The 21667-nt window shown below is 34.5% G+C and overlaps 1 protein-coding gene across 32 annotated transcripts in view; it reads right to left on the bottom strand.

Annotated features, from left to right (window-relative positions):
* Positions 1 to 21667, bottom strand: part of CHD9 (chromodomain helicase DNA binding protein 9) — a 220620-nt gene that overhangs the window by 111009 nt on the left and 87944 nt on the right. For 27 of the 32 annotated variants that reach the window (XM_060398313.1, XM_060398311.1, XM_027977832.3 and 24 more), the window contains one exon: positions 18779 to 20398. In XM_060398313.1, the coding sequence (XP_060254296.1) occupies positions 18779 to 20233 (1455 nt within the window). In that variant the 5' untranslated portion in view covers positions 20234 to 20398. Of the gene's footprint in view, positions 1 to 12583; positions 20399 to 21667 lie in introns of those variants that run through there. The other 5 variants (XM_060398335.1, XM_012189773.5, XM_060398336.1 and 2 more) reach the window with 2 other exon arrangements.

Raw genomic sequence — 21667 nt, 5'->3', positions numbered from 1 at the left:
GATTTAAGGAGGTATGTATTTGGGGAGTATCTTCTACAAAGTGATACAAGAAGGCTTGGGATACCATAAAATAAAAGAAGTAGAAAATATAGAGTGAGAAGCTAAGAGAGCTTTAGACAGAATCTTGGAGAATCTGGATCAGTGTGCAGGAGAAAAAAGAACCACCAAGAAATTGGAAAAAGAATAATCAGCCTAAGACTTTGTAGTGAAACAGATCCATAGAATCCATATGGATTCCTAAATTCAGATCTCTGAATCCACAGAAACAGATCCCAGAAAAAGTGATGAGCCTCAGAAATGCAGATGACACCATCCTTATGGCAGAAAGTGAAGAGGAACTAAAAAGTCTCTTGATAAAAGTGAAAGAGGAGGGTGAAAAAGTTGGCTTAAAGCTTAACATTCAGAAAATGAAGATCATGGCATCTGGTCCCATCACTTCATGGGAAATAGATGGGGAAATAGTGGAAACAGTGTCAGATTTTATTTTGGGGGGCTCCAAAATCACTGCAGATGGTGATTGTAGCCATGAAATTAAAAGATGCTTACTCCCTGTAAGGAAAGTTATGACCAACCTAGATAGCATATTCAAAAGCAGAGATATTACTTTGCCGACTAAAGTCCATCTAGTCAAGGCTATGGTTTTCCAGTGGTCATGTATGGATGAGAGAGTTGGTCTGTGAAGAAAGCTGAGTGCCGAAGAATTGATGCTTTTGAACTGTGGTGTTGGAGAAGACTCTTGATTGAGAGTCCCTTGGGCTGCAAGGAGATCCAACCAGTCCATTCTGAAGGAGACCAGCCCTGGGATTTCTTTGGCAGGGATGATGCTAAAGCTGAAACTCCAGTACTTTGGCCACCTCATGCAAAGAGTTGACTCATTGGAAAAGACCCTGATGCTGGGAGGGATTGGGGGCGGGAGGGGAAGGGGACGACAGAGGATGAAATGGTTGGATGGCATCACTGACTCGATGGACGTGAGTCTGAGTGAACTCCGGGAGTTGGTGATGGACAGGGAGGCCTGGCATGCTGCAATTCATGGGGTCGCAAAGAGTTGGACATGACTGTGCGACTGAACTGAACAGTGTCAAAAACTGAGTAGCTATGAGAAGTAATTGGTATAACCCTTACTCTACATTTCAAGAAGTCTAGATGGTTTATTCTCACCAGAAGTACTGTCATCTATATTTTTGCCTTACTATATCACTAAAACAGTTTTCAAGTATTTATAATCTCTCATTCTTCTCTTCCCTTAAAAGAAATCTAAGAGATTGCAGTAACTCACTTGTTTTCCTCAAATTATGTAAATCCCTTTCCTTTATCCCAATTTTAGCCAACGTTTTCTCTGAAGGAAAAAGTAAATTTAGAAGGCACATTAAAACAAAGGGGAAAGTAATTAATTTTTAAAATGTCAGAGAGAATTCATAACTACTTACAGACGACTGTTCCTCAAAGAACATCCTGGCAACAAGAAAATATATAAAATTTGTATGTCAGGATAATTTAAATTGGTATGCCAGGATTAGCTAAAAAAAATTTTAATGACAAAGCAATGAAGACTTAGATATATTTTTAATTCTAAAGTCATGACCAAAAGTAAACAGTTCAAACATTTCAGTGGTATATTTAAGTAAAAATGATTTTAAAAATTCAGTAGTAAACTCCAAAGTCCACAAAAATTGGTGTCAATTAAAAAGAAAATTCAGTAGTGTATCCTAACAGTTGAAGAAACTTGAATATGAATAACATTTTAAATGAAATGTGACATTACTACTGACTATCTTCGGTGACCAACCTAGACAGCATATTAAAAAGCAGAGACATCACTTTGCCAACAAAGGTCCGTCTAGTCAAAGCTATGGTTTTTCCAGTAGTCATAATATGGATGTGAGAGTTGGACTGTAAGAAAGCTGAGCACCAAAAAATTGATGCTTTTGAACTGTGGTGTTGGAGAAGACTCTCAACAGACTCTTGAGAGTCTGTTGGACTGCAAGGAGATCCAACCAGTCCATCCTAAAGGAAATCAGCCATGAATATTCACTGGATGGACTGATGCCAAAATTGAAACTCCAATACTTTGGCCACCTGATGCAAAGATCTGACTCATTGGAAAAGACCCTGATGCTGGGAAAGATTAAAGGCAGAAGGAGAAGGGGACGACAGGGGATGAGATGGTTGGATGGCATCACCGACTCAATGCACATGAGTTTGAGTATGCTCCAGGAGTTAGTGATGAAAGGGAAGCCTGGTGTGCTGCAGTCCATAGGATTGTGAAGAGTTGGACACGACTGAGTGACTGAACTAACTGATCTTCGGTGTGATAATGGTTGTGTTTAAAAACCTATCTCTCATTCTTTAGGAGATTTTAACATGAAGTATTGAGAGGTGAAGTGTTGTGAGGACTGGAATTTACTTTCAAATCATACCACCCCAAACAATAAAATCTATGTACTTATCTATAAACAGAGAAAAAAAGGCAAAATATTAATACCTACTGAAATGAAAGAACATTTATTTACTATTTTTATTTATTTACTTCATTTTATTTGTTTTTGGATACTGAATATTTTTCATTAGAAAATAACTTGTCCTAATCCACTACCATACTAACAATTCATTGACTGGAACACACATATGTATTAATAGGACAATTTCACTTTAATCCCAAGAATACTGACAGCTTTGTTTTTAAGAAAATTTTAAAACTACACAGTCTACAAACTCTTAATTCACAAATCAACTATACTTGAATTGACAGATATAAAGCCCAAGGTATGGCTAATGATAAAGATTTCCATAAAGAGAAAATCTTTCTCTTGGTCTTAGACAAGCTAACTACCTACATCCCTCACTAACTTACCAGCTCTCACCAACAAACGTCACGCGTCTGTGTCATTGCTTGTAAGGAAAACATCTTTCTTTACATCAGGCAAGAGGAGTCCCTCTTCTTTGAGCTGCACAGTTTAGAGGGTTTGATTCCTGTCTCACACCCCTCCTCAAGGCCAAAACAATGTACTACTTTCTTCCCTCTTCTAGAACATGCTCCAGGTATATAGGAATTCCCTGCCTAAAACAGTTTCACACTCACTTGCAGAGCTCACCTGGGTCTATTCCCTAGGTTTGTTCTCTCAAGGAAGTCCTTGTTTGGCAAGGAACGCTTTGTATGGCAAGGGTAGAGAGATGGGAAGAGTGAAGGGGAGCCTGGATATGCAGGCTGAAAAGTCCACATTGTGTTCGCGAGGCCACCTGAAATACAAGATAGCGACAGGAGTGGCAAGAGAAATAGAATGATCCATTTCTGCCATATTCTGGGGTGGAACTCCACAGGGCCCAAGGATTCTATTTTCAAACAAATGCTTCCATTTCTCAAAGAAGAACAGAACATATTCAACAATTTATTGACTTCACAACTTCAAATATTTTGACATACAATTTAAGAGCTTACATTTGTACTCCTTCCCTGGGACTCACAAATTTTAGGGGCAAGCCAGCATAAAAATGAGTTAAGAAATAGTTACATAAGAAAGTAGAGGAGTGTAAAAAAATGTTATGTAAGAAAAAGAACAATAAAAGGAAACAGAATCAGATTTTAGATTATGCCACTAAAAAGTTATGCAGACTGTATATTTGGGCTTCAGTTTCTATAACTATAAAATTTTTAAAAGTTGATTAATAATAATTAAAGGTCTTTCTAGGTATAATATTTTTTGAAAATCCTTGAAGCAAGGAATCATTATCAAATAATAAGCTGACTTTACAATTTACAGGGCACTTTCAAATTTACTGTCACATTTATTAATCAAAAATGTTAGAAAAAATATACAGCCACATACTACAGATGCGAAAGGTTGCCTAAGATGACTATGACAGTAGATAACAGGGCTAGGCCTCCAGCCCAGGCCTCGTCACTACAAAGTCAGTGCTACCCCTACTCTATCAGAGAGACTAACGTGCAAAACCAGCCTGCAAAATATTTATACTCCGACAATGGGACTGAGAAATGCATGAGAGAGACCAAGAACAGAAAAACTAACTTATCTTCTTCATAAATAGCTCATTTGTCTGGTGACAAAAATTCATGAATTAAACTTTCTAGGAATTATGGCTAAATTCAGTAAGAGATATAACCACATGAGTAATATTAAGAAAGTGCTGAAAGAGTAAGTTACAAAGGAACAGAGTCAAGCCAAAAAAGAAAAGAAAGAAAGTAAAAAACAGCAGTTTTACGAGATAAAATACAACACTTTGGAAATCAGATTATTTGATTAAAAAAAAAAAAAAGTACTATTCCCTGCAGTACTATAATATCTAAGATGCTTATGAATTTAACCTGGAATTATATAAGATTATTTTATAATAATTATTATGTAAATAATTATTAAAACAACTAAGCAAACTACTGCATTATGTATTACAAAATCATGAATTATTTACCTTTTCTCTCTCTTTTTTTGGAGGGGTGGTGAGTGAGACTTGTTCCCCAACCAGGGATGGACCTCAGGCCCTTGGCAAGGACAGCACAGAACCCTAACCACTGGACTTCCAGGGGATTCCCTCTTTATCTTTTCTCACTATCTAGTTTTCTCAAACCTGCATTTGTCTCTGCTCTGTGACACCTTGAGTTTTAGTTTTTTTTTTAATTACAAATTAAGGTGCCATAATGAAGAGTAGGATAAAATGTGATGACATATAAAAATGTATCCAACAGTATCTGTATGACCCTGAACAAGCTATATAATTATTCTGAACTTCAAGTCAGTATCTGTAAAAAGAGTAGATGATAAGATCTACCTCAGAGTTGTTCTGACAATTAAATGAAAAAAAATATGTAAAGACATGATCTTTTAAGTATAACTGCCCAATGTTTATTGGCTACTTGTATTATTATTATTATTATTCATAACTGTATAAATTATCAAAGGAAAGTCTGTACATTTACCTTGATATTCTAGGAATCTAATTATACACACACACAATAATTTATCTACAAAGATGCTCATTATACTACACAAGGCAAACTGGCTACATAAATCGTACTACTTCTATATTATAAATTATTATACAGTCACTAAATGGTGTTTTAAGTCCTCCAATTAAAGCCAAGATGGAGTAATAGGAACTGGACTTATCCTCACACTTAACTGAAAAACCAAACGCAATACATGCAGCTATCATTTCTAGATGGTGGACATCAGGCAACCCTGCAGTAACCCCTGAGAGAAGGGGAACAATAAGCCAAGGCTGACTATTAGCCTGCTTTAAGCCGCAGAACAGGGAGATCAGGGAGTCAGGTGGAATCTCACAGCCTGAGTTGAGGAGATAGAACTGAAAGTTCAGCTACCTACTAGTTCAGCTAAAGTTCAAAGCGACTAGTTTGCAGGGGAACATTCTGCAGCAGAGAGAGAACTTCACAGGGAGAGACCTCTGGAGATCTTCAGAAGGTATCATCCCAAGACTTTAGATGAGTACTGATCAATACTACCAGTTTGTGAAGTTCCCCAAGGCCCAAAACAAGCCACCTGAAAGGAACTGAGCTTTCACACTAAGGCCAGGGATGGTCCACCTTCCCATCAGCCAGACTGGAAACTTTTCTATTTCACAAGGCATTGGAAAGAGAATTCACAATGCTATTATTGTGACAGTTGTGGGGGAAAATTAGTTCTAAAGACTGTCCATCCAAACAAAGCTTGAAAACAGATCTTATAAAGATAAACCAATTTTCAAGTAGCTTAACTCTATCCCAGAACAAAACTCAAGAATATTTATAGAAATGCAAAACTTTCCTAGCACTAAACGGTAAAATTCACAATGTCTGGCATCCATTCAAAAATTATCAGGCATGCAAAGTGGCAGGAAAATACAACTTACACTAAGGAAAGAAATCAATCAATAGAAGCAGGCTCAGAAATGGCACAGATAATAAATAAAGTAGACAAGGAAAAGTAACATAGTTAGTATAATTATATTTCAAATGTTCAGTAAATTAGAGGAAAGATTAAGCCTGCTAAGTATAGACACGGAAGACACAAAATGAGTGAAAATGAGATCTAAAAAATACATTGGCTGGAATTAACAGATTACACAACAAAAGAAAAGAGTAGTGAATACAAATTAATAAAAACTATCCAAACACAAAACAACAAAAATAAAATTTAAAACTAAAAACAAGGAAAAGCTAAAGAAAATACATACACACATATATGCACATGAGTGAGCTGTGGTACAACTTCAAGCAGCCTAATATACCTATATTTGAGAACAAAAACAAAAAAATTTCAAAGAAAAATGTTCATGCTTGACAGAAAACTATAAGAACAGATCTAAAAAGCTCAACAAAACTCATGCATAAGAAACATGAAGACAATCACCCCAAGTATCAGAATCAAACTGCTTAAAAATAATAAAAGAGAAGAAGATTTATAAAAATTAGCAGAGAACAAACATATGTTACACACAGAGGAACAAAGATAAGAATTACAGAAGTCTTCACATCAGAAAGCAAGGCAAAAACGAAGATAGCAGAGCAACATATTTAAAGGATAAAAAGAAAAACCACTGTCAACCGAGAAGTCTACATCCAGCAAAAATGTCTTTCAAAAACAAAGAGGAAATAGAACTTTTTAGACATCAAAAAATTAAAAGAATTCATGACTATCAGACCTGTACTACAAGAAATGTTAAATGAAGTCTTTCAAGCAGAAAAAAATGGTATCAGATGGAAACTTAGCATCTACAGGAAGAAATGAAGAATACTGGAAATGGTATACATTTAATTAAATGTAAAATATATTTTTTCTCATTTATAAAATTGTATTCAAAGATAAATGACTGCTTAAAGGAATATTAGTAGAAATTTAGTGTGGAGTTTATAACTTACATAGACAACAACAAAAGTACAAAGGCCAGGATGGTGGGAAATGGAAGTACTCCATGGTATCAGTCATATGTATTCATATTGAAGAGGTATATTATAACTGAAGGTAAACTGTGATAAGTCAAAGATGTATACCATTAATCTTAAAGCAACCACTAAAATAATAAAAAAAAGTACTAAACAGTACCTCACCAAAGGCTTCCTTTACATGCCAGATGTCACTCTGTCACCTCTCAGGTCTAAATCTACACTTCACTGTCTGCACTACAATAAAGGAACTTGTACACATTTTTTTCTGCCAGTGGCACAATGTTAAGCTTTGCTAGCAGGGGGCACTGGAATGCAACTGGAAGATGATGGGGTCTCAAATCCTAGTTCCAGTGTATTGTCTTCAACAGGCTACAGAAGAATGCAGGAGCCAGATGGACAAAAAAGTCATCCCATGTTTAACTTCCCAGGACACCTTTTTAGGCAGTTTCACAGGAAGTTTTGAGTCATAAAAACGGTAGATGGGCATTGTCTCTGCATCTCCCTCAGTACCTCAAACAGTAGATTCCCAATCGTTGTTCAGTCGCTCAGTCATGTCGGACTCTTTGCAGCCCCATGGACTGTAGCACACCAGGCTTCCCTGTCCTTCACCAAGTCCCGGAGCTTGCTCAAACGCATGTCCATCGAGTCGGTGATTCCATCCAACGATCTCATCCTCTGTTGACCCCTTCTCCTCCTGCCTTCAATCTTTCCGACCACTAGGGTCTTTTCCACTGAGTCATTTCTTAACATCAGGTGGCCAAAGTATTGGATCTTCAGCATCAGTCCTTCCAATGAATATTCACGACTGATTTCCTTTAGGATTGACTGGTTTGATCTTCTTGCAGTCCAAGAGACTCTCAAGAGTCTTCTCCAACACAATTCAAAAGCATCAATTCTTCGGCGCTCAGCCTTATGGTCCAACTCTCATATCTGTACATGATTACTGGAAAAACCATAGCTTTGACTATACATAGGACCTTCGCTGGCAAAGTAACGTCTCTGCTTTTTAATATGCTATCTAGGTTTGTCATAGTTTTTCTTCCAAGGAGAAAGCATCTTTTAATTTCATGCTTGCAGTCACCATCTGCAGTGATTCTGGAGCCCAAGAAAATAAAGTCTGTCACTGTTTTCACTTCCTCAGCTATTTGTCATGAAGTGACAGGACCAGATGCCATGATCTTCATTTTTCGAATGCTGAGTTTTAAGCCAGATTTTTCACTCTCCTCCATCACCTTTATCAAGAGGCTCTTTAGTTTCTTGTCACTTTCTGCCATTAAGGTGGTGTCATGTGCATATCTGAGGTTACTGATATTTCTCCTGGCAATCTTGATTCCAGTTTGAACTTCATTCAGCCTGGGATTTCGCATGATGTACTCTGCATAGAATTTAAATAAGCAGGATGACTGTACACAGCCTTAATGTACTTCTTTCCCAATTTGGAACCAGTTCATTGTTCCACGTCCAGTTCTAAATGTTGCTTCTTGACCTGCATATGGGTATCTCAGGAGCCAAGTAAGGTGGTCTGGTATTCCCATCTCTAAGAATTTTCCACAGTTTGTTGTGATCCACACAGTCAAAGGCTTTAGCATAGTCAGCAGAGCAGAAGAAGACGTTTTTCTGGAATTCCCTTGCTTTCTGTATGATCTAACAGATATTGGTAATTTGATCTCTGTTTCCTCTACCTTTTCTAAATCCAGCAGGTACATCTGGAAGTTCTCAATTCAAGTAGTGTTGAAGCCTAGCTTGAAGGATTTGAGCATTACGTTGCTAATATGTGAAATGAGTGCAGTTCTGCAGCAGTTTGAACATTCTTTGGCATTGTCCTTCTTTGGGACTGGAATGAAAACTTTTTCAGTCCTGTGGCCACTGCTAAGTTTTCCAAATTTGCTGGCATATTGAGTGCCACACTTAAACAGCATAATCTTTTAGGATTTTAAATAGCTCAGCTGGAATTCCATCGCCTCCACTAACTTTGTTCATATGACAGGTGTCCAAAATATATTTACTGAATTCATAAACAAATGAATGTCTTATAAACAAAGCTGTCTTAGAACTACATTAGTGCTTAGCATATAGTATGCTCTCAAAAATTTCTATCAACCTTATTAAAAAAAACTCAAACCCCTCTGTTCAACATGAGTTTAACCTAAATCAAATACCAAGCAAGGACCACATCTTATTTCATACATAACATAGCACCACATGAAATAATAGATGGTGACAAAGTACTTATGAAAGTGAATCAAAAATTTCTGGATCACAAGGTTCTAACACAAAAACCCAAATAAGAAATTACAAATAGTACTCATATCCATTACATTACATAGTATAAGCAAAGCAAATGAGCTCCTTACAGAAATGGCTGATTCCAGCTCTGAGACAAAGCAATTAAATACACCTTCTTACACCAGAAAGTGGAAGTACTTAGAGACTAAAGAGGGCACAGGGTTGGCTTGCAAAGACTCCCACTGGCAAAATATTCAAAAAGAATAATAAGGGTAATAGACTATAACATATTCAGTGTTTTTTAATCTATGGACCCAACTCTTTATAGCCAAATCCCACTTACTAATTAAAAAGGAGTGAAGGTAATTTTAGAAAGAAACAAAGTGTAGTAGCTCGGTCGTGTCTGACTCTTTGCGACCCCATGGACATCAGGCTCCTTTGTCCATGGGATTTTCTAGGCAAGAGTTCTGGAGTGGGTTGCCATTTCCTACTCCAGGGAATCTTCCCGACCCAGGCATCAAGCCCAGGTCTTCCGCATTATAGACAGACGCTTTACCATCTGAGCCACCAGGAAGTCCGAAGGTAATTTTACTAGGTGATAAAACTTAGCATCATCAATAAAGAGACAAACTCCTAATATGACCCAAGAGAACTACATCTATGTGGCACCCTCACCAAGAAATGTTTAATTTGAAGTATGATAAATACAGACAGGGTCTAGACTTTTTTAAAAAAATGGTGACATTGGAAAAGAACAACAAAAAGTCATGAAAACCCCTGTATTAGGATAAAGAATATTAACGAGACATAACTAAATGCAATGCCTGATCTTTGATTGGATCCTGTATTTTAAAATAAACATCTTTAAAAATTACTAGGATAATTAAAAGATATCTGAATTTTGGTCATATGATATTGTTATTGATGATGTTTTATTACATAGTAAAAGTAACTTTTATTTAAAATGAAAACAGAGTGAGAAGACAAATGAGGCAAGCAAAAAACTAATGAGTCTATGTGAATGGTACATGGATGTCCACTCTCGTATCCTTTCAACTCCTAAGTTAGGAAAAGTAAATATTACTATAAACAGTTTAAAAAACTCATAATATTCATATTTCTAATATTGCTTAAGTTGACTGACAGTCATCTTTATTCTTGTAATATAACAAAAATGCAGATTTGCAGGGGTAGCCTTAGAGGTCTCTTTGTATTTGTAATGTCAGTACCCAGCACAGTACCTGATATACAAACAGCAGGTGCTCAATGAATATATTTGTTGTTTATGCTCTTATGAGTTGATGTGGTAGAAAACACAATGAATTTAAAGATTTTAGGTGGGAGGGGGGTTCAGGATTGGGAACACGTGTACACCTGTGGCGGATTCATGCTGAAGTATGGCAAAACCAATACAATATTGTAAAGTAAAAAAATAATAATAATAAATAAATAAATAAATAAAGATTTTAGATAGATTACTTTCCCTCTTGATACCGCAAGTACTTAATATGTAAACTCTGAGAAATAATACCAGCTTATATATACCTCAGGTTATTACTAAAAAATTCAAACAATGTAAGTAAACCACTTAAAATATTATGCAAATGTTTTATTATTTCTATTTCAAATTACATTCAATGTTTATTTACCACATTAATTTTTAAAAACTACTTCTGAAAGTCTTACTTTCATTTGAGGTATTTAGAGGGAAAAAATCCTAGGAAATTTATCTACAATGTAATCTTTTAAGTATAATGTATCTCTCAGTAACTAGTTATGTCTCTTTTGACAAAAAAAGTAGTGCTAAAAGTTGAATCACATAGTTTTAAAATAAAAAAAAGTTTTGTAACATAATAGCTTGTAATAAAATTAAACAGATTAGAAGCTCAAAAGAAAAGGGCCTGCTTTCTTGACTCTGCCATTCGCAGTTGGATACTATATGTACATACATTATAATACGGATATAAATGCATACAAGGATCAAGTAGGTACAAAATGACAAAATGTCATGTAACAAAGAGCTAATCTTAGAAACTTAGAGGAATACCTTCTTTAAATCGGATGGATCAAGGAAATGAATTGTTTATAATTATTACTCATTCAAAATCACTTAGTTGGAGAGCTGAGGAGTGCTAGAAACCTCTGTCAACTGAATCACAACTGAAAAGAGAACACCTCTGAAATTACAATACAGACCAATGGGAAAGTATGACTTAATTTTTCAGTTTGAGTTGTTCAAAGGCAAAGGACCATATCTGGTTCATTTTTGCAACCTCAGTGCCCAGCACAATCTCTTATACCTGGTAGATACCTAATAAATACCGAACAAACAGAAGCAGCAAAAACGCAACATTTCCAAAACACAGATGTTACACAAAATTCAGTCATTCACACACAGTTTATATCTGCATTTGACAGATACAGTAAGTGTCCATTTTTTAACACTAGAAGTATGGTTAAAAACTTAAAATACATTGAAAGATATACATACAAAAAAAAATCCCACACAAAAACAAAACTGAGCAACTCAAAAAATATCAATACTTATAAAACATTAATTTTAAGTGCCTGGCCATTCTCATTTCTGATCATGCTTAAATACTATAGTGTTTAAACTATAAGAAGGAATGCTTGACAGCTGTATGACAGAAAGCAAAATGACCTGTTTTTGCTTTTTTGTTTTTGCTTTTTTTCACCCTATTAGGATAGGGTGAAATATTATCTAGCTCTAAAATTCTGTAATTCTAGGAAATGTTCAACATAAACTCTTCAGGTACACAAGTGTACATTAATCTAGCAGGAAACTGCTTAAAGATTGGTTCTTAGCCCTTATTACCTCATAATAACTTTAAATGCAATATAATCCATAAAAATATTGAATCACTATGTTGTACACCTGAAATGAATATAATATTGCAAATAATATAAAACTTCAATACAAAAAAGACTACCCTGCTTTCATAATTTGTAAGGTATTACTTGCATAATAAATGTGCAAGTTATTATCTGCACTGTTGACTATAGTAAATTACCAGATTTTATTTAACTGAAAACTACAGTCTAAGCTTCCTATGTGCTTGCTTACCATCTCCTTCCATGGAATTATTTGTAGCATATTGCATTAAAATATTTCTGTTGTTTAAAATCATTTCAGTCCAACTATACAAATAAAGAAACCTGATCACTCGTATTTAAATATTCCAAAGTATTCATATTATCATAACAGGAATAAAGTTTGATGGTTCAGTAGCCCCTAACATATTTTTTTCAATTTCAGACATTAATAAGGATAAATGACTGAGAAGTTCTAAGGTATCTGGGAGTGCACCTCAATAAAATTAAGCTATACCTGTCTGTAACTTATATGATCAACTGCACTTCCATTAAAAAAAAAATAGCAAGAAAGAGTAAAACACAGAAGCAAAAAAACTGAATACAATAAAACTCTGTTAGACCTACTTTGAAGTTTGGCTTGAATCTCATGCCTTCACACACTGCACAAATCCACAAATTTCTCACCAACTGCTGCCTCTTCCCCACCCCTGGAATTCGCTTCCTGTTCACCTCTCACCCTTAAGTATGCATGTCAGAAGTCAACAGCCTTAAAGCTACAACCAGAATGTCATTACTCAGTGCACAACTCAATTCCTCTAATACAATATAGTACACAGTTTAATAATTAAGATATTTCAGAAATAGCTAATATTACACAAATTTCCAGTCCAAACAGAACATTTTAATCTAGAAGATTTGACAGAAATGTCCAAACGAAAAAAAACAAGTCCACTTTATCTGAAAAAACAAAACCCAACTGAACAGGAAATTCCTTCACAGAATTCTATTTTGTCTATTAGCTTAGACAACTAAGAATTTTGCAACTTCTTATAAGCAATAGCATACTAAGTGTATAAAGATGCAAATAAAAATAGAGGGATGTTACTTTATAAGAATTTAAATTATTCAATAAAACAATCTAAATACTACTTAGGCCATTTTTTTCTCTTATTTTTGTCTGGGACATGAATGGAATGACAAATTTTAAAATTATTCATTATATGTTGGCTTTTTGATGTAGGAAAAGTTACCACTGTTAAAAAAACCCCAAACCAAAAATAACTAGCAAAGACCTCAGGATCCTCTGAACTCAATGGGTATGAGCAAAGTATAGCAAATTCCTTGCTTTAGATTTACATTCAGTTTTAGGAAGTTTTCCACTTTGTTTTTTAATAGTAATTTCATTTACAGGAAAAATTAGTTGTGCTTCTAAGATTACTTTCAAATATCTAAAATTCTTACTTAAGTGAGGGTGATTCCTGGAGGTGTAACAATAATTATCACAAATTTGCACATATAAGACCTCCCTATAAAACTTTAAGAGTTTTTTCATCTTTTCTTAATTGATCATTCTACCACCATTACCATCACTCTTGGGGTGGGGGTTGGGAGAAAGCCATATGAAAGGTTTTGAAGCTTAATAGAACACACTTCCACTGTCTGGAAAATTTACCCATCTGTGATAAATAATTCCCAGGTATTCCTGGATAGCAGAGAACTTGTCACATGTCTTTACCCTTCTTCATTATTTACAATTGCCACTCAGGAGCTAAACAGGCAATATAAATAATACATCTCACAAAGAAACTCAAAATTACAACCACAGAATAGCTGAAAAGAACCTACCAATTTAGTCCATTTTCCACCTTCTGGCTTTCAGTGAAAGTGTTTTACTTCAAACTTCTTTATACTAATCTACTTTTCTGTGACTTCCACTTGGTAGATGCAATTCCTGCCTCTAAAGTCCTTCAAATATTTGAAGGTAATTATGAGGTTTACCTTTAGGGCATTTGTTATTATCATCTTAAACACAATCTTATTTTTTTTTAAGTCAAAACACTTTTGGAAGCAATAGCTATTTCACTTTACTTTTGTTCTTTATTTTGGGGTTGTCTTTCCCTCTGATAACGAATAAACTGTCAATATAGTCAGAATATACGAGATGAATGGTCTTCAGTTAAAGACTCTAAAGCAAGTTTTTATCTCATCGGTAAGGTATATTTCTGAAGGGGTTGGGGGAGGGGGCAGGGTGAGAAGGGAGGAATCACTTAGCATATTATTGTTAAACATCACACTGCATTAATATACTCCAAAATAAAGTGAAAGTAGTTAAGACCATATATAATGGAGCCAAATCTGATTTGAATCTAGTCAGGTGTGACTTTGGGTATATTAATTAACTTTTCTGTATCTCAGTTTTCAGTTTTAACTGAAGGAGTTAACTAACTCCAAATAAAAGGACTGCTGTGAAGGATCAATGTGTTAATAACATATATTAAGTATTTAGAACAGTGTTGGCACAAACATAATGCTCTATCACAGGGCATAGTCTAATTTTTGCTTACTATCACATACCTACTTCAAATTGAACTATTACAGTAATAAACAACAAAAATATAAAATATTTTAATTACCTTAACTCAGATTGGAAAATCTGGAAAGATCTCAATAACAACTTTACTTTTATATCGCATTTTAGCAACCTTGGGCTTCCCAGGCGCTAGTGGTAAAGAACCGGCTGGCCAATGAAGGCAGCAGACATAAAAGACACAGGTGCGATCCCTGGGTCAGGAAGAACCCCCTGGAGAAGGGAATGGCAACTCACTTCAGTATTTTTGCCTGGAGAATCCCATGGATAAGGGAGCCTGGCAGGCTACAGTCCATGGGGTTGCAAAGTTGGACACAACTGAAGTGACTTAGCACTCAGCACCCTTAGCAAACTCAAGATGGCAAATTTTAGCCATTCAAAATCATTTTCAGAAAAATATTTTACGACATGAAAAAATGCCTGCAACATATTAATTTGTTGCAAAATATAACAATAATTTGTTACAAAAATACTAATTACAAAAAAGCAATTTGCCAAAGAGTATAAACTCTATGATCCCAACTTTGTTCTTAAAAATGCAAAAATACATAGGGAAGAGACAGACAGCAGATCTCATTGGAAACTTATAGAATGTCAATAATGGTATCTTCTTGTAGTGATATTACAAGTAATTCATTTTTCATCTGTTTTCTATGTTGTTCAATTTTTAAATAATAATTATATATTACATTTTTTGTCAGAAAAGAAGCCCAATATTTTCTTATTTATGTATTTGGCTGCACTGTGTAGCCTGTGGGATCTTAGTTCCTCAATCAGAGATGAACCCAGGCCCTTGGCAGTGAAAAGTGCAGAGTCTGGACCACTGGGGAATTCCCCCAAATCCAGTATTTTAAAATGTGCCTTACATAGGCTGTTCAAATCTTTCCCTAAGTTTTTTTTAAAGCTTATAAAAAAGGCAGGTTTCCCTACCTTCAGGGAAAACTAAAAAAAAAAAAATTCAAGGTAGTAAATAAAGTTATAAATTCATCAGGATACAAAAGCCAACAAGGAATTATGTACAATTATATACATCCTAAAATTCTATTTCCTATGCTGATAGCTATTTTAGCTATCCCACATATCTTTCACTGCTACAGAACATTTACAGTAAATTTAATTTACAAACTTTGAAAGATCACACAGTGCTCCATATAGTGTTCCCACTTAACAAATAATCAGACAAAAATGAAAGATTCTGTGTCACTAAAGAGCAGTATTTATCATAAAAAAGCAAGGAAAAATTTATGGTATTACTCAATATTCCTTTGCTCTAACAACAAGAGATGAAAATAAGTTAGTATTTTCTCTATTATGTTTTGTATTTACATTTAGAAATGCTTCCTGTAGCACCTCACTTTTCTGTTCTCTTTTTTAAATGGTAAAATTCTAGAGTCAACTATATAAGAAATTTTCTCAGCAATATTCAGTTTTTGGTGACTGACACAGATTCTAAGATTTTGAAATTATATCCACAAATACTCCACCTCAATTGGGGAGTAAGAAAATGGAAGGCTTACAGATACTCTTTACATACTTAATATTCTCAGTGAAGCTTTCTAAAATTATAGAGTGCCACCCATGAGTTTTCCAATGATAGATTAATGAATATCTTGTTTTGGCTATAACAATATGTGTCCTTTTAAAATCCTAATAAACCAAAAATTATGCCATTTTCTTTATTTTATCTGTTAACTTCTATATACATAATTAACAATGCTAATTTAGTCTGAAATGAAATTATTGCATTTAAGCGAGAGACTTAAAAAAACCCTAAGAAAAAATTTCTTTTCATAGAACTTGGGGAAAACTGTAATAATACAACATTTTGGCTATGTAGTAACCATAATCATTCAGAAAATGCCAAAAAATTCTGATAAAAGACAAATATGCCATGCCAAAATTTATCATCAATTAGACATACTGAATAGTTTAATTTCACATATTGGGATATCTGACATAATTCTATACATATAAAATCTATATCCAACCCTATTAACCATATTATAATCTCCTATCTTCTCTACCAATCCATGTCTTCTCTCCACCCCCACAATCAGAAAGTCACAACTCTAAGCCTTAACACAAAGAAATAATAGGAAACTTGAGAACAGACTTTCAGTAAATCAGATAAGTATTCAAAAACATTTGCCCTTTATCAGTTTTTAAACATGTAACAAAAAGAATAAGAAGTTAGCAAAATGAAACAAACACTGAAACAAGAAGATGAGTAGGTTTAAATAAAGCCTTATGAATGTATCAGTGTAGATAAGATGATTTATTAAAGGCTGATGGATTGGTGTGAAAAGAATTTCTCTCAGATAGCATTAAGGTTGAGTATTAGTATTAGATTTAGTATTAGTACTGGGGACTATTTTAGATTTTTATAATTATTCTCCATTCATTTCAAATCTACAGAAGAGAGTTTTCTTTTTAAAGTCAGTAGAACATGTTAAGGAAAATATGAATTTAAAAAATCCTTAGAAAAATAAAATTAAGGAAATAAGTTAATAAATTTCAGATTTAATAACTTCAATTATATGCTGGACAAATTAATTAGTCAAACTAGTCAGAAATATACATAAAAAGTGAACAGATGATCCTGGGTTTGATCAGTAGTTTTTCCCCAAGGTCCAAGATGCCTGACCCTCTTCCAGTAGAGGGAGCAAAATCATAATATTATATTCAGGCAACAAAAAGATGGGGAGAAAGAGAATTTATAAGTTTCTTTTAAATATCTTAAATCTATTTAGATAATTCAAAAGCTGTACTAAAATCATCATGGCCCACAAAGCAAAAGATAAAGATTTTATCCTTTTCAGACACTTCAAAGTTTTGAAATAAAAAAATGGTCCGTAAATACTTAATTTCAAGAACCATGCTATATTTCATTGTCTACCAAATCTCACAGGTAAGCAAGGTATTAAAGCAATTTTATAAATCTTTAACAGCAAACTTTCAGAAAACTGATAAAATACTACATTAAATACACCAAAAGAATTTTAAAGTAATACATTCATATGACAAAAACTATAAAAAAACAAAGGCAAGAAAAGCAACTGTGCTACCCTAAAACAATCTATTTCCTTTCAGTATTTTTCATAAGTATATTTCCAAACTGCTATGAAAAAAGTATAATTATAAAAACATTTGTTAAGTGCTTATTATATGCTAAGCATGTATTATATGCCAGGCACAGTTTTAAGCACTTTACATATTATAACTCGCTTCATTCTTATCAAAGCCCTATTATTATCCCATATTTAAAGATGAAGCAAATGAGTGCACCGAAATTATTAACACTTAATAAGCAACATGAGCCTAGTTCTAACCCAAGTAGTGTGGTACCAGAGCCTGTACTCTTAACCACCTTACTGGGATCTTAATTTTGAATTATGCTTTTCCACCGTTATTAACATATTATCAGTCTTCAAAGTCTTTTTAATGCCTACAGTAGTTCATCCCATATAGATATGATAATAAATTGTGTTGTTTCCAATTTTCCCTTTTAGATACAGCAAGAGAAATATCTTTGGGTATATTACTTTTGCTATATTTGGGTTATTATAATAAAGTTTTTATACTTAAATATGCCATGTGCCACCAAATTGCTTTCCAAAATATCTATCAATTACAAAGCTATGTGAATTCCAATTTCACCATAAATTTGCCAATATTAAACATCAAATTAAAAAAATTTTTCTGATAAAAATGAAACCACACTGCAACTGAATTATTACTAAAGCTGCATATCATTCTGAATGTCAAGTTTACTGACTTCTTTTCTGAATTTCAGCTTTTACATTTTATTTAATTATCAACTAATGAGATCTCATAAAATTATTTGTATAGGAATATTAACTCTATGTCCATCATACTGGCAATAAAACATTCCCAATCTATTGTTTTCCTTTTAATTATGGTTATTTTTTGGTTTTGATAATAAATCTTTCTGTCAAAGGCAATCATAACTGAAAGTTACAAAAGATGTCTTAATATCTTATAAAAGATATATATTTTTAAAAAATCTAAATAATAGAAGTTTATTGCTTTGAGTAAATCAATGAAGGACTTTCAAATATAAGACTACTGAAACAATATAAATCTACGTCAAAATATGCACATTCACCTGAGAGAATTATTGAGTTTGAGAAATTCTTGAGTATGTCTCATGTGAAATAAACTCAGTGAGTAAAACCCCCACGCTACCCCAAACCAAAATAAGAGTTACATACCTGTCGCTGTAAACACAGGCGATTTCTATCATGTAAATGCTGATGATTAGAAAGTGATGAATGCCAACTCCGAGCCTGATTGTGCAACTGAGTTTGAACCATATCAGAAGGCCGAGTTACAAGATGTGAAGTAAACTGCCGATCAAGGTCATGATCTAAAACATGACTTGAATTATCTTGCCCAAATGCTGACTCATCAAACTGGGGAAGGAGACCTTCTTGAAGGAGGTCTTCTGGGTCAAGTCCTGTGAATGGCTCAGTTTGAGATTCCACTTGATGAAGTAAATTCTCTTCCAAAGATGAAAAGCCATTAGTTTCTACATGATCACTGAAATGGCCCATTTGAGTTCCTGAGTCAACAGGATCCGGGAAGTTCATGTGCACAGGAGATAATTTTGAATTGTAATTACCCTGAGGATGTGATGAATGCAACATTTGGAAGTTATTTGAATTCAGAGATGTATTAGGATTTAGCATATGCTGAGTCGATTCTTGCTTGATTCCCCTATGAGGTGAAAAGGAATTACTCCCAGTAAAATCAGATAAAGTCTGATTTGTATGATTAGGTGCAAGAACTGCAGAGGGTTGAAGAAGACTATTTGGTGACACATGATTACTGGAAAAGGAATAATGTGAAGAAAACTGCTGTGAATTACTGACAGAACAAGAAGTCATATTTGGAGAAGGTCCATTAAAATTACCTTCTTGGTGACTGGTACACTTGAGGAAGTGTACTGAAGGGTTTGATGTTTGGGAAAATTGCTGCATCGAAAGGGACTGTTGTGAAGTAGATGCATTGTTCATTTGTGGTGGATGGTTAACACTGACTCTGTGTGGACCAGAAACATTAACATCCATAAAAGTTTTAGACTGACTAAGAGAATTTTGCCCTGGGTTCAGATTATTTCTGTTTTGTTGTGAGCGTAGCGAAGCGCACTGTGTTTGTTGTTCATTGGCCTGAAATAAGGCAAAGTCATGGTGTGCCACAAAGCTTTTAGTTTGATGCATAGAGTGAGAATGTCCTGGTTGGTGAAAAGGAGACCCATTTTGATTTGAAATGCTAGTAGCTGTCTGATGGCCCCACATAGGACTGCCATCTGCTACATCTGGAAACAAACCATTGGGTTGGTTCTGGGGGTGGATTGGAGAACAATTAAACTGAGAGTGTGGCGATAACACATGTTCAGCTGGGCTACCAAAAGACTGATTAACTTGGTGAAATTTCATTGAATCAAACTGATTTAACTGTTCATAATCAGTCATCTTCTGATGTGTTGGAGTACCTTGAACATGATTCAGTGAGTCTATGTGCAAAGGTTCAAATTCTGCACCCAAGTTCAATTCATCAACTAGTGAAACAGGTCCTGGTTGTACAAATGCATCATCTGGCAAACCTTCTAAGGTCTCACCAAACAGATTGGCATCATCAAAAAAGTCCATCATGGGATCTGTCATCTTGAAAACTTCAGTAATAATCTGGGCTGTTCACTCCAAATGGAGTACATTCAGTTTCTCTGTAGTAGATATTATTGGATCATTTCCAAAGGTCATCAACTAATCCATAACAGGTCAATGTTCATTATTGCTCTGGATAATGACATGTCATGAAGTGTCAGAATCCTAGGAAATAAGAACAAAAGCAAAGTTTAATAATGAATATTCATTAAAGTTTTACAAACAAAGTTTATATATGATTTAAAAAACATACAATCTCACTGTATAGTATGTTTTGGTAGAGTAATTCATTGCAAATAACTCAGTGATATTCCCTACAAGGAAAAACTTGCTGCTACAGGGGACATGACTATGTATATATATGCATTTAAAAGTAATAACATATTACTTCAGTTTGAAGTTCACATATTATAATGACAGAATGTAAAGCAAACTTGACAATGGAATGTCAGACTCTCCCATACCATGAAATGGCCATCACTCCCCAACAGCTCTAGCATGTACAACATATTTATGTATTACACTTGAAAGTTATGTTGTGCTAAGATGACCGACAACAGATCCTCTTAGATTAGCAAGTATGTTGTGATCTTTTGCTCTACACCTCTTGAGCAGATAAAGCTACTGTTTTATAGGGTACACATGAAATTACAGCAAGAAGAGCAACTGTATGAAGTCATGATAAGCTGGCCCTAAATGAGATAAAAGTTAGCCATCTGGTCAGCTGATAGACAACACAGACATGTGGTATGTTGGAGATGCTGTATCATATTGCTACCATGATTCTCTTGTTCAGCTACCATGGAAGATCAGCCTCCTGAGAGCCAAGTGATACAGACATCCATGTAGCTAAATAAACCAAGCACCTTTTTGTTAACAGCTATATTCATTACTCTACCCCTAAGTCTCCCATCATTAAATCATTTGGAATATACCTATTGCTTATTATATTTACTAAACTGTGCAAAATAAAATGTACTGATAATCAAGCTGAGGCAAAAACACACAGTAGCTTAAGCTAAGCAATAAATTAGTCTTATGACAATCGCAAGAGAAAAAAAATGCAACATTTATACACAGACACATCACATAACATACGTAGAATTTACATGTGGAAAGGATCTAATAGGTTACTTGCCAATTTTGTTTCAGGATTACATGATTTATTCCAAACCTTTTCAACAAAGGTAGTTTAGAGTTCTGCCCTCACTGTCTTGTATACAGAACCCAAATGAAGATTCTTGCTCCTCTACATATTAGTTTATTCAAAAACTACCAAATGTCTAAAAAGCTTTTCCAGAGCTTCTATTTTGGGAGGTCCGTGTTAGAAAATATAAATTTCCTAAAGAGAATGTCTGCTCACAATTTAAATGAAAAAATATTTCTGAAATTTTTCTGAGAAGGAAAAACTATGTAAATTTACATTAATTTTTA

This window comes from Ovis aries, chromosome 14, assembly GCF_016772045.2.
Source record: "Ovis aries strain OAR_USU_Benz2616 breed Rambouillet chromosome 14, ARS-UI_Ramb_v3.0, whole genome shotgun sequence".
In the NCBI taxonomy this organism is placed as follows: Eukaryota; Metazoa; Chordata; class Mammalia; order Artiodactyla; family Bovidae; genus Ovis; species Ovis aries.
Note: the sequence above shows the minus strand (reverse complement) of the source record. Positions and strands in the feature narration are given on the sequence as shown.